The sequence below is a fragment of the Eschscholzia californica genome, unplaced genomic scaffold, assembly GCF_041429995.1.
Source record: "Eschscholzia californica isolate CP2 unplaced genomic scaffold, dmEscCali1.0.p SCAF_1, whole genome shotgun sequence".
In the NCBI taxonomy this organism is placed as follows: domain Eukaryota; kingdom Viridiplantae; phylum Streptophyta; class Magnoliopsida; order Ranunculales; family Papaveraceae; genus Eschscholzia; species Eschscholzia californica.
The window spans coordinates 15394649-15408594 of NW_028238198.1; the positions used below are offsets into that span (position 1 = coordinate 15394649).

The 13946-nt window shown below is 36.5% G+C and overlaps 1 protein-coding gene and 1 pseudogene across 2 annotated transcripts; one reads left to right on the forward strand and one right to left on the reverse strand.

The window, feature by feature from the left end:
* Positions 1-4086: 4086 nt before the first annotated feature.
* Positions 4087-4637, reverse strand: LOC147564467 (uncharacterized). Its single transcript, XM_086633287.1, has 2 exons — positions 4257-4637; positions 4087-4173 (listed from the first exon to the last, which is right to left on the reverse strand). Exons 1-2 carry the CDS (start codon positions 4635-4637, stop codon positions 4087-4089), a joined length of 468 nt encoding a protein of 155 aa, XP_086489413.1.
* Positions 4638-9948: 5311 nt separating this feature from the next.
* On the forward strand, positions 9949-13455 carry LOC147564468 (putative LRR receptor-like serine/threonine-protein kinase At2g24230 pseudogene; annotated as a pseudogene). The gene has a single exon (XR_015227398.1). The product of XR_015227398.1 is annotated as a putative LRR receptor-like serine/threonine-protein kinase At2g24230 pseudogene (transcript).
* The last annotated feature ends 491 nt before the right edge of the window (positions 13456-13946 follow it).

The following is a 13946-nucleotide window of genomic DNA, read 5'->3' on the forward strand; positions in this document are numbered from 1 at the left end:
TTTAGTTTTCTTAATTACTCTTCCTCTAGAAATTAATTCTCATTTGTATTTCCTTCCTTCTCTAGAGTATGTGAAGTGGTTGTCGGTGGCTGGCCGACCCAGCAACCGCCGACGACAATCCTTGTCTTCATCTTATCTCTCCTCGTTACCAGAATCTCTCTTGTCCTTGTCCCTTTTTTGCAGGTTGTTCTTCTATCTGAGATTTATCGGAACAAAAAGAACATTAAAAAATCAGATTGGAATGGATTACCAGGAAGATACTTGAAATATCACTTTTTGACATCATCAAATATATCTCTTTTCCTGGTAGAAACATTTCACCAAGAGGCCATTTCGCAAGTGAATGGGGCGACTTTCCCAAGGGCGGGAATCAGGACGGGCTCAACCAATGGGTGCCTGGGCTCCAAAATTTAGAGAACAGTAAAATTCGCAAGGGGGGATCGGGGTAAAACTAAAAGGCGATTGGTAAAGGGAGCTGGTAATTGTTGTTGGGGAGCTATTATAGTTGGGAGCTATAGAGATTAGTAGGGGGAGATAAGACTTTTGGATTATTATTTTAAAGACCTTCTATGTTAAAGATTTTAATCATAATCATGTATATCCAGTTCCATAGGGAAAATTTACTGTTTTCGTGTTTGTTCACCATATTTCCCTCCACTGGGGGGAAATTGTTTAACGAAAATTTTCAACACATCAATATAGATAATTTGAATTAGAGCAAAAATTAATATAAAACTCTATTGCAACTCATATCTTATCTAATTTTCAAGGCCATGACATTTATAAAATGAAACATTATCGTTTTAGACTTGAAATCTTAAATCATGAACAAAAAACAATCACCAAAAAAAGTTACAATTAAAATTTTTAAATTTAGAAATTCTGTAATAGTTTTCTAATCCCTCTGTATTTTAATATTTAACTTAAAATTCAAAAAAGTAGTTTCTAATACTAAATTGGTATATGGAGTTGTAGTACAAAAAATTAATTTTGTACTACAGCTCCCCAACAACAATTCCTAGCTCCCCTTACCAATCTATGCGCAAAAGCCCGTCCAGGATACTTTTAAAATAGATTTTTGATTTTTTTACAACCACCACTCTCTCTTAAACATTATCTAAACTGATGATTGCTCCGTTCTGGGTGTATTTTTGTCTTCGTAAATAATGATCAATACCAATGTTCCTCGCAATCCAAGGAGAGAAGTTCTTATAAACTTCGCCCATAATCTGAAAGATCATTCAGTTGAACTCTCAATTTGGCTTGGTAATGATTGATGGGATGGAGTAATCAACAACAATTAATCAAAAAATTATGTTTTAGAAGGAGACGGGGAAGAGAGACGGGTTTGGAAAGAGAAGATGGAGAAGATTTTTTGTTAAGAAAGACTAAAAATTGTGTTTTACTGTCGGTGAAAAATTTACGATACTATTTTCTTATTTTTTTTTTCCCTTAACTAACTTCCACATTTTCTTAGTAATAATGCGCCAAATATTTTGTTTATCACATCATATCGATGTATCAATGCCTCGTAATGACCACTGTAGTTAATATTAAAAAAAAAAAGAACGCAATCAAGGACAATAACCATCTCTTTATCATTATCTCTCTTAGCCTTTGGAGAATAAAGTTTTCATTTCCCGCGTATATGCACTCACAAGTAGTATTTTTGAAAGTAATTTTTTGCCGAATATGATATTATTAATCATTATTGTCTTAAACTTTGTAATCCAAACAAGTAGTTTAAAAATTTCACATTAGAATGAACAAGCTACGTGTAAAATCTCGTTGGTAGTTCAAAAGAAAGAATTGCGAGGAAGCCGTTCACAATTTATAATGTATGTGGAACACAAATAATTAGAACATAGTTTGGATGAAACCGAATAAACTAGACTAAGCAAAAAAGGGTAAAAAAAAATTTGATTAAAAAATAAGGAGCATAACGTGGGACTAGAAGTCAAAGTATATGTAATATAAGGGGCCAATACAAAATTTGTCCAAAAAAATAAATAAATAAAACATGAATTGAGGGACAAGGGAATTGAACTCTTCCTTTGGTTACAATTCTTCCGTCTATCCTATATATCTCATGTTTACCCCTGGCTGCAGCCAGGTATGGTCCCTATCTCGCTCTGTCGTGGCGTGTAGTCTCAAACTTAAGGTTTCTTCAAATAAGACCCTTGTGGCCTTAAACTCCAAAGTTTCTTCAAAGAAGACCAGGGCCTTCAAAGACGAGTAAAACTTTTTTTTTTTTTTGAAGCAAAGGAGACCATTTCCATTAATAAGTGAATAAATCACAATGTTTACATGGATGAATTCTTATTTCTCTCCTCTGAAAACTTCATGAGAGTTACATACCTTTAAATGCAAAGTGCCTCATGAAGGGAAAGAAATTGGACTATACACTGACACTATTGGGATCCTAAAGATCCGAGAAAAAAGACCCTAAAAGTCTAACAAAAAGGATCCTAAAGATCCGTGAAAGAAGACCCCAAAAGTCTGACAAAAAAAATGAAAAAACTAACAGAACCGATGTTGATATCTCCGGAGAATCGTCAAATGTCGCCGGAAAACCACCGTTGTCGCCGGAAAACCGCCGTTTTCGCCGAAATTCTGTCTCCGTTACCGCAGAACCGCCAATTATTATCATATTATACTAATAATATATAGATTAAATAGGGATACATCCTTCTTATGCCTTTCTTCGCACCACCACCACCGCCACGAAAACACCACAAAATACACCACCACCACCACCACCACCATCACCAAAAAAACACATCCATCTTCTTCATAACTTCACACCACCGCCACCACACCACCACTGTATCATAGAGCCCGCCACCACCACCACCACTTAACACACCACCAGGTCCTATCACCAACACCACCATCACACTGCCAAATTGAAACCAAACGCCACCACGTATTGAGACCAACCAAAACCGTGATGAAGAAAGGATTGGTAGAGAGAAGATGATGAAGTGATTGAGTGAGAATAAACCCTAGATCCAACGGTTGAGATGAAGAAGGTATCATAAACGATGTGTATTCAACATCCATGAAAAAAATAGAGAGAAACCAAAAATGCAACTAATCGGATGAAACTATATTAAATCAACCGCATCAGTAATAGACCAAACTCATGAAATAAGGATCACTCGGTGAATTCGCTGATGTTGAATTCTTACTCATTGATCAGATCTTATCTGAATTACCTCTTTGTGATTTCCGTTCATAATGATGGTTCCGTTGATGGGATTTAGATTTCCTTCTCTGTTTCTGAAATTGAGAGTTGGATTATTAGTGTCGATGGTATAGATGGGGTTGTCGTTTCCCTTCATTGTTGGTGATAAGAGAAATCGACATAGAAGAGGAAACAGAAGAACAGAAAACAAAAAAAGAAAACATAGAAAAGGAAACTCCGGCGAAGGATCCCTTCGCCTGAAAAGTAAAACTCGATCACTCTTTCTCTCTCTAAGAAAATGGTTATGCAGAACCGGGGAATGATTAGATTTTTTTGTCTGATATTGACAATCACATAAACCGGTAAAATTTTGACAGTCTAAACTATTTCATATCAGGGTTATTTTTCTAAATGCCCCCTACTTTGTGACAAACTTCCCGCGAAGCCCCCTACCTTATAAAAATACCCAGATGACCCCTTTTTTTCGTTAAATATCCGCTATTCTCTCTCCTCCATCTCATCACCTCTCTCTGCCACATCATCTATCACGCCACATCATCATCTTCTGCGATAGGGTCGCCGGCCTGTCAGCAATTCCGGCCACGGGTCGGCGATCTTCATACTTAAAAAATAAAAAATAAAATTTGATAAATCAGGGGGCCTGGCGAGAAGCTCGTCACATAGTAGGGGGCCTTTAGGGAATTAACCCTTCATATTATATGCTAGTTGATAAGCATTTAACACAATATAATTCACTAGTTCAATCCTCTTTATCCCTCCAACACATCATTATCTACTACTACCAAAACTCGTTGCCTTCATTTTGCATTCTTTATAATCTAGTTGTGTAGATTTTTAGAAAGAAGACCAAAACAAAGTAAGTTACATTCATATTATTATTAGAGCTTGGAAGAGAAAATAGTGGAATTTCTTTTCTTTCCAGCAGCAGCCTCTTCTGCTACTTCCCTTTCAGCATCATCTACCATCTGCACCCCCAAATTATACATTCATTATCTATAGACACACAAATCGAAAAAGATCGAGTTTATATATTGAGAAAGAAATGAACCTTGGAGACCTGGTTAGGGGGAAGTGAAGGTGTTAGGATGATCTGAGGGAGATGAGTCTTGAGACGGTGGAGAGCATGTTTGATGATACCTTGAGTAGAAGCTCCTACCTCTTTATTAATCATCTCTAAGAACTCCCTAGCACTATCCATGGAAGCATCATTAGGGTTAATTCCTGTTTCAACCAGCAGTTTCTCCATCACTTTCTGATTAATATTCTTCATTGTATATGTTGTAGCAGTTGCTACCACATCTCCAGCTGAAAACGTCTTCTTCTTTTCTCCATCTCCATGATTAGTATTAGTTACTACTGGAATTGCATAGTCTGGGGAGTAAAGTTGGCCTTGCCCCACATCCTTATTGTCAACTACCTTATTCTTCATAGAATTGAACAAGAGATAAATTAATTAATCCCAAACTAAAGAAAGATGTATGATGTTTGTATTTAAAAGAAAGGTTAGTTAGATGGAGTTTCAGTTTTTCCGCTCGAAGATGATTGATGAGTCATCATGATACTTACGCCGTGTACAACCATACTGTTGACAAGAAACATCTTCTCAACATATGTCACCCTCTCAAATCTTTCTATTTTGGAACAATATGGTCTGTTCCAAGGTCCAATTAAACTTGTATATGGCACTGGTCAATATACACTATTATAGGAGTAGTGGAGGCTACTAATTTAGACCAACACTAGTGTTGGACATCCTTTTTAAGTCCATGAGATCGTGAGATCGAGTCTCGGTGGAAGTAGTTTGTCATCAAGATTTATCTCATATAATTTAAACAATATATAAAGTAAATATTGTAATAAATTTGTCGGGATTTAAGCCCCTTTCCTATTGTCGAGCTTTAGGCTTCTCCGATTGTAGTGTAAATTAGGCGATTATCGTGTTCATCACATCTTCATGATTTATCAATGTCTTGTAACGACTGACGTAGATCGAGTCGATTTCTCAGGAAAAAAATACACTTAGACCAACACGAGATGAATGGTCTTGATTTTTTAGTCAATTTTCTTTTCTCTTAATGTATTTTCTTATTTTCGGTTCTATTTATTTAGATCTATAATAGGTTAACTTTTGTTTTTGGATTTGGAGTTCTTCATCCAAGGCACACTCGTTGGTATTTTCTTCGTATTGAGCAAATTCATTTGAACTATACTCTCTTATTTGTGCAAATGCTAAAAACTAATTGTGCTTGTGATTTAAACGAAAAAGAAAACTATTTTGAATCTCGCTTCATATACGAATATTCTTTCTATTGTAGTTCTTTAATTGAACCATCGACACAACTTAATAAGTATGAATTGGTCAGTATAGTCTCGAGCTGATCTTTCCAACCCACATAATTTGTTTCGTCTGGCTTTTCAGAGACAAAGTATGCGATGTTAGAAATTGAAGTATTTGAAGTTGAAGTGCTCGGAAAGAGAGAGAATTCATATTCCATTCGACCACAAAGCTTAACAATCATAAAGAAAATTAACCTATTTATAGGCTCAGATCATAATTTGTTATAGAGTAATAGAGGAAGGAGAGCAAGAGATAACAGAAGTTTGTCGCAATAACCATTGGTAATAGACAATTATGTTAGTTGTTATTTTTGTTACAAAATCTTAAGGGCGCCATCTTTAGTTAACAATATGAACCACATATTTCTTGGATTTACACTTGAATTACATCATGGACTCTCTTCTCTCAGCAATGTCTCCATTTCAGATATAGCGAAGATAACCACTCATCCCATATGGATTTTCTACGTTCGTTCTATCTTTTCGCTCCACTTTGGGAAGCTTTCAACCTGATTAAATTATGAGGTTCTCGTATTTTTTGCGGCTGAAAACTTTAATACTTTGAATAATATTGTTAAAAAAAGAAAAGCCCTCAAAGGACAAATTGTCAATGAAGAGACTCTTAACTCCAAAGTTTATGCAAGTAGAAGACCTACTTTATCCATTCTTAATTCTTACTCCACCACCTAGATGAATTGAACAGAAATAATGAAAGGCTTGGACTTTTATCAATTATGTATTTTTTTTCTTTGTTCATGGCGTGCGTGCCTTATGTGGCCTTCTCAATTAAGCACAATGAAACCATAATTCTCCCCACCAAATATAATCATTTTGCATTTTCCCAATTTCCCATAAAGAAGACCAATGCTTTTGAATATGTCAATCAAGACCGTTCAATTACATATATAGGATCCAGTGGATTGAAAGAAATCTTATGTCTCACGCCCAAATCCTCCATCTTAGCTAAAGAAAAACAATAAGACTATGTTCCACTTGTGGGACTGTAGTGCGATTACCAAGAATCACATTTCAAAATGATATTTACTACACAAAGATGCAGCAGGAATCAGGTTTAGGAGTAAACATATTCTTCTTCAAATGGCATCACAAATCGAAGGGGGTGGATGAGTTTACGATTTCCTACCTTTTTGAATAATTAACTAGATGTTGGGACAAGGAAGAGAAGAACAATATATTCTACCTTAACTGCACAAAAAGAAAATTCTGAATTTGTTATTGAAAATAAAGTTTGTCGTGGGTTGAGTCGCAAACAACATCCCTCTCTTTAAGACAATTCAAGACTCTACCCCTTTGAGTAAGTAGAATTCAAGCAACCAACCTCTGTCTCGATCACTTTTTACACGGAAAAAAAATCGACAAGAACCACACTTTGTTGCTCCAAAATTTTAAAATTAAAGAGAAAACTTATTAAAAATTCTTGTACCATTCCTCTAACTCTTCGCACTATATACCCGAATTATAATAAAGTGAGGGAGACACTTTAGCAAAAATAGAAAGCAATTAAAATATATTTAACGAAATATATATGCCATAAACACAAAATCAGTAACTCATAGTAAACCCTTTATGTCAAGGGTTTAAATCCCCTCTCTCCGGCCCCTATATCTATCAATAATGAATTAAAAGTGATTAGATATTGTGCAATAGACTACAAAAATGCTCTCCTGGACTCTAAATATAAAAATGTTATCTCAAATTTCAACCCATCCCTATCAAAATTTATGGCTTACTGGACTTGAAGATGACAATAGATAGATAAATAATGGGAGTTCATTGTTGTAATAGAGAGATCAAAATTGTTCTCCATAAAAAGCAAAGCATTAAGTTACTTTCTTCATACAACCAACCTTGTTATCCTTGAAAATCTGAAGCACAATCAAATTAACGAAAGATTAAAAGTAGATGTCGCGAGAGAGTGAAAAATAACGATATGAAGATGATAGTGGTGCTTGGTGCAATAGTGCGAACGTGGAAATTTGAAAGTAGTTTTAGTGTTCACAACCTTAACTTAACAGAGAGTGGGAGAATTTGGGATTTAGAATTTTATCTTACACAAAATCTTGACCCATCATTATATACATAATATAATATATAGATAATATTTATATTATGATTCAACCCCATTAGTTGGTTTGGTTTTGACTGTTTACAAAAACAAATCCACTTAAAAGAACCAAACTGGTTGGTTTATAAGAATTCACAACTATACCAGATCACTCATTCTTTGGTTCGGTTTGAAAACCAAGCGGATTAGTTTGGATGGATTTTGATGATGTCAAAAATTGGTTTTAGGTTCTCTCACTCTGGTAATGAAGAGTCAACGAACAATGAGTTTCTCCTTGCGATTTGAAGGACCGAACCTGTAAAAAACTCAAATTCCTTTCCGACGCTCGAGCCAGTAGAGTGTCTTTGCAGTTAAAGGATTGAATTGAAAGTCTGGGTTTAGAAGTTGAACCTTGCATGATTAATTAGGGCGAACTTGGTAACCGACTGCAATGATCGGCTGAGAAGATGCGGTGATGAAGCACCGTTGTAGGCGTGACCACGCTTTGATGGTCGTCAAATTAATAATTTTTCTTGTTTGCATATCTTTTGGATATGATAAATCTTCCTCCATGATTCGCAGATCACACATGTAGAAAATTGATTTTTGACATGTTTTAGCATTTCCAGTCACCTAGCTTTGTTCAAGCGGACGGACCTCACCGGTTTAGTTGATCATTCTTTTCTCTTTTTTATATCTCAAATCAGGTCAGGGGTTAGGGTTGGATAAACTGCGACTCAAATACGCCTTCCCGTGTGCCTCAAGGCAAGGCGGGCTTAAGGACCGAATTGATTTTCGCTGACCCACCTTACCGCTCCAAGACTCAGGTTAGCTCCTTAACCTGGGTGACCTGGTTTGTTTCAAAGCCAAAGCGGGGCTTAAAGCGTCTAGGGAACTCGTGTTGACCTCCCAATTTTGAGCTTAGGTGACAGAGCTCTTCCGGATTCACTTCCCTAGTGACTTGGACATGGGTTGAGCCATTCGTTTCTTGGTCTCTTTTTGAATTTTTTATTCGGTCAAAGCTGACCAATATTTGGACCAACAGGAGTTCCCCCACACCTTAGTCGAATGAATAAACAATTTATGACAATAATTAACTTTAAGTTTTTACCTGTGTACATGAACCAGGGTTGTGGGGTGATCTCGGCTAAATCGTTTTGTATTGAGGATGTCTTTTCCTGGGATGTTCTCTTTCAGCCATCATCCCAATTACTCGAAAGCGCAGAAACTTCGAGAGTTGTTGAGTGATTTCTTCGAGCCGTATAACGTTCTTTTCGTGGCCATGCGTCCCGCCACGTGACTTGGCCTCAACCAGTAGTTTAAGTTTTGAAGATCTCGCCTCATTAGTACTGCGGTTTTTTCTTTACTTATCCTCAAATACTTTTTTGTTCGGTCGTAACATTTCTTCCTCTCAGCGTCCTCTACTCTAGTATCCTCCATCATCTTCTTCAGAGTTTTAGATTCCTCCTTAACTTTGTTCTCGGTTTCCCCTTCACTTTCATTTTCTACCATATTCTCGATAGCTGCTCTCTTATTTCGAGTATTTTCTTCGACCATGGAAACTGCTCTCTGGATTAGGGTCATCAGAGCGTCAACAACATAACTGCGGACGAGCTTTCTTCCCTATGTCTTACTACATTCCATTCATGAATATTTCAAGTTTTGTCCTTCTCCTGAGGATCAAATTTTATAAAGTCTCATACAGATCCATGAAGCTTAATATGGATTTATGTACATCCATTATTTAGCATGAATCACTTCACAGATACAAATGAAGGATAAAATAGATGTTTCACACTTCGAACTTTGTTCGCATTAAATGACAAGTCTAGATATTTCATCCACTTACCAGTCCAAAAATAGACAAAATACACAACCATTACTAGTATAGACAACTCCACCGAGGTATCATAATTTCATATCATATCCTTCATCCTTGTTAGGAAAATTTGATCCAGTCAAATTTTCTCATGGGTGATATAAGTTATCATCAATCTTGGCACTAGATCTTCATCATCTATAAAATTAAATCTTATGATTACATTCATTACATAGACACCCATAATTACTCCATATATCACTCTCCTAAAGATAATAGGACATTTACAAAATTACACACATTCATTCGTCAAAAAGTATATTTAACCCGCCTCCTGGAACTCTCACTTGAACTGTATGTGAGAACAACTATGATTTCGCTCCCCTCTCACACGTTCAGTCACGTGGAGATCTCTCACAGACGTTCTAGTGAGAATCCAAAAATGCAGGTCATGTAGAGTGTTGTTATTTCATACAAAATAAAAACTACACAGTCATCATCCCCTCCTCCAGTAGGGTGCATGTAATTCCTTGGAATGAGAAATATGACAATAGGAAGACTTTCTAGGGAAAGGGTTATTAAAAAAATTTATTTAGCCCTTTTTAGGGAAATATGATTGCTTGGCACTTTGGGTGATGATCAAGGCAGCATTGATTTGGATAAAAACATTGTGAATAGAATCATTTTTACAACCAACAAAGTTTTAATTGTTAATTATTTTGTTTTCACCAATACCCACAAAAGATTTCCTTGAAATCTTCCATTTACAGTACATTTATGTATAAAGAATTATCAACTTTTACTAGTATCTGTCCAACCCCCCACAACTGTCATCTGTTCTTCCCAATACATACCCCCATCTCTGCCATTCTCCTTTTTTTTTTTTTGTTAAAGGACTCTGCCATTCTCCTTGTTTCTGTTAAATATATATTCATATACATACCAAAGAATTGGTGCTTGTCATGTTGTAACACTGCCAAAAAGGGTTTATTGCAGTTGTCTTGGTCTGTTCTCTTGGACCACACCATAACCAATCCATGTAATCTCTCTCTCTCTCTCTATAAGCTCTTAAACCATGGTGGGTTTTCAAGGTGCAGGCTTGATTTGAGCAAGGGTTTGCAGGTTGCTTGGGTACAAGGGGAATCCAAGTTGCATGAGATGAGAATTTTTCTGGCCTACTTTTTTAGCTTTAGCTTAGAGACAGTGAAGTTTTAGAATCTAAATGACCCAAAAAACCATTTATTTCAGATAGGTGGTTTTGAAATAGTAGCTTCTGATTTTGTTTCAGTATCTTGTTATATACTTATTTTAGGAGTTTCTGACCTTTTGCAGAGATGGGTTTTGGTTTCTTTTCTTCCTTGATGATTCTCATGATGTTATTTAGGTTTTCTCTTTCTCAACAACCCAATACAGATGGGTTTTTTGTTTCAGTTTTCTTGAAGAAAATGGGGTTCTTGTCCTCTGAAACTTACAACTTTTCTTCCCCAGTTTGTTCATGGGAAAGAGTATTTTGTGATTCTCAGCAAGTAAATGTTATTGGATTAATGGGTTCTGGTTTGGGTCTCTCTGGTTTCATCCCTGACAATACCATTGGCAAGCTCAAAATGCTTCAATCTTTGGATCTCAGTAATAACAAAATCACTGGTTTCTCTTCAGATTTTTGGAGTTTAGGGTCTAATCTTAAAACCCTTAATCTTTCTTATAATCAAATATCCGGGGTTCTTCCAAATGACATTGGTAACTTTGGTATACTAGAAACTCTTGATCTTTCTTTCAATAACTTTTCAGGCATAATTCCTGAATCTTTCAGTTCTCTTCTAAGCTTGCAAATTCTGAAACTCAATCAGAACTGGTTTAATGGAGGAATTCCAACTCTGAATTGCCAAAATCTTGTTTCTATTGACATTTCATCAAATAGGCTTACTGAGTTTGTTCCTGAAGGCTTTGGCACTACAATTCCAAAGCTTAAGACTTTAAACCTTGCTGAGAATGAAATTCATGGAAGCTCTTCTGATTTTCTAGGTCTGAAATCCATTACCCATCTTAATATTTCAGGGAACAACTTCCATGGTTCTATAATGGACATCTTTATGGAGCTTTTGGAGGTTGTTGATCTCAGTCGAAACCGATTTCAAGGTTTTATCTCTCATCTGAATTCTAGCTTCAATTGGTCTAGTTTGGTTCTTCTTGATTTATCTGAGAATGAGCTGAGTGGTGAATTCTCCGATGCTTTTGATATAGCATATAATCTCAAGCATCTTAACCTTGCACATAATAAATTTTCTAACCAGAAATTCCCTCCGATCGAAATGGTTCCGAATCTAGAATACCTGAACTTATCTCAGACTAGTATCATTGGTGAAATACCCACTGAAATCTCCCACTTAAGTAGCTTAGTTTCAGTAGATCTTTCAGGGAATCGGCTCACTGGCCGAATTCCTTATCTGGGTACCGGAAATCTGCAAGTTTTAGACCTCTCCATGAACAATTTAACTGGCCAAATCCCATTATCTCTGCTAAGAAAACTACCACAAGTTGAGAGATTCAACTTCTCTTACAACAACTTGACCTTCTGTGATTCACAATTATCACCTGAAACCATTAAAACTTCTTTCATCGGATCATTAAACAGTTGCCCAATTGCAGCTAACCCGGATTTCTTCAGAAGAAAGACAAACAAACACAATAATTTCAAGCTTGTTCTAGCCATTACAATCGCAATTGTCTGTTTTTTTGGAGGTCTAGTTTGTTTAGTTATTGGATTCAGAAGAAGAACCAAAATGTTGGAAGCTACAGATATATCTTGCAAAGAAGAACGAAACATTTCGGGCCCATTTTCGTTCAAAACCGACTCTACAACTTGGGTTGCAGATGTTAAGGTTGCAACAGCTGTTCCTTTAGTGATTTTCGAAAAGCCACTGCTGAATTACACTTTTGCAGACCTTTTATCTGCAACTTCACATTTCAATCAAGAGACTTTAATGGCTGAAGGTAGATTTGGTCCAGTCTATAGAGGATTTCTACCAGGAGGGTTTCATGTAGCTGTAAAGGTTTTAGTCCATGTCTCTACCATGACGGACGAAGAAGTTGCAAGAGAACTCGAATATCTTGGTCGAGTTAGACATCCAAATCTTGTCCCTTTAACAGGATATTGTTTAGCAGGGGATCAAAGAATCGCCATCTATGATTACATGGAGAACGGAAATTTGCAGAACTTGCTTCATGATGATCATCCTGTTAGAGCATTAGAATTAACCGAAGATTCGATTACAGATAAATGTGAAGAAGTTGGTGAAAACAGTGACGGAATTCAAAACGTTGGTTCGGAAAGTTTACTGAAAAGTTGGAGATTTAGACATAGAATAGCACTCGGTATAGCCAGGGCACTGGCCTTCCTTCACCATGGTTGTTGTCCTCCTATAATTCACAGAGACGTTAAGGCTAGTAGCATTTATATCGATTCAAATTTTGAGCCAAGACTATCAGATTTCGGACTGATTAATGGCCAAGAAGACGGAACACCGCATGGAACACCAGGATACACAGCTCCGGAATCTTTGGAGCAAGAAAATGACTCGTCAACGTTGAAATCTGATGTATATGGGTTCGGAGTTGTGCTGTTTGAACTAATTACAGGTAAATCCCCAGTTGGAGATGATTATTCAGAGGAGAAGGAATCGAATTTAGTGAGTTGGGTAAGAGGACTAGTAAGAAAGCATCAGAGTTTGAAAGCTGTTGATCCTGAAATCTTAGAGAGAGGAGGATCATTAGAAACTCAAATGGAAGAAGCTTTGAAGATTGGGTATTTATGTACTGCTGATTTGCCAACAAAGAGGCCTAGTATGCATCAGATAGTTGGGCTCTTGAAAGACATCGAACCTATTTCGAATCAAGGATGAAGTAATTTAATGTTCATGAATCTTCATTCTGTTTTTTCGGTTTTCTTTTCTTACTTGTAAGCTGGTAAGGAAAGAAAATGTCATCCTAATGTTTAGTTCATCTATTGTGGTTGCGTTTTTCCTTTCAGTTTTGTGCTATCCTACGGGATATTTTGCATTTTAAGTAACTTATACGCACATCTAGTAATTCTTTTTTGATACTGACTACAATGGTCATTGTAAAGGCATTGATACATCAATAAGATGTGATAAGCACGAACCGCTGAATTTAAACCCTTACAGAAACGGGTTGAGAACCCAACTAAATTACTAGCCTAAAACTCAACAAAACTACTGGGCTATAGCTCATTTAACTAGTTTATTTATACCCAAGTTCAATTAATCATGGATTTGCACTTCCATTGGAGCGAACGTTGGGACCTCCTTACTACAAAGTAGAATAGTAGATGCACTATCGACTGGTAGTTTGGCAGTATCTAGTGATTTTGATCGATGTGCTAATGAGAGAAAATTTGCGAAAGGGTACAACAAAAATTGATAGCTGAAGAGAAAGATGGGTAAGAGTAGAGCAAGTCAACAGAGAATAATGGGCAAGAGTTCTACAAATTTCTATCCTCT

Excerpts from the sequence above, each read along its gene's own strand:
- LOC147564467 (XM_086633287.1), bottom strand. The coding sequence starts at position 4,637 with ATGAAGAATAAGGTAGTTGACAATAAGGATGTGGGGCAAGGCCAACTT. Across the intron at positions 4,174-4,256 it reads CCCCTAACCAGGTCTCCAAG|ATGGTAGATGATGCTGAAAG; the intron begins GTTCATTTCTTT and ends TTGGGGGTGCAG.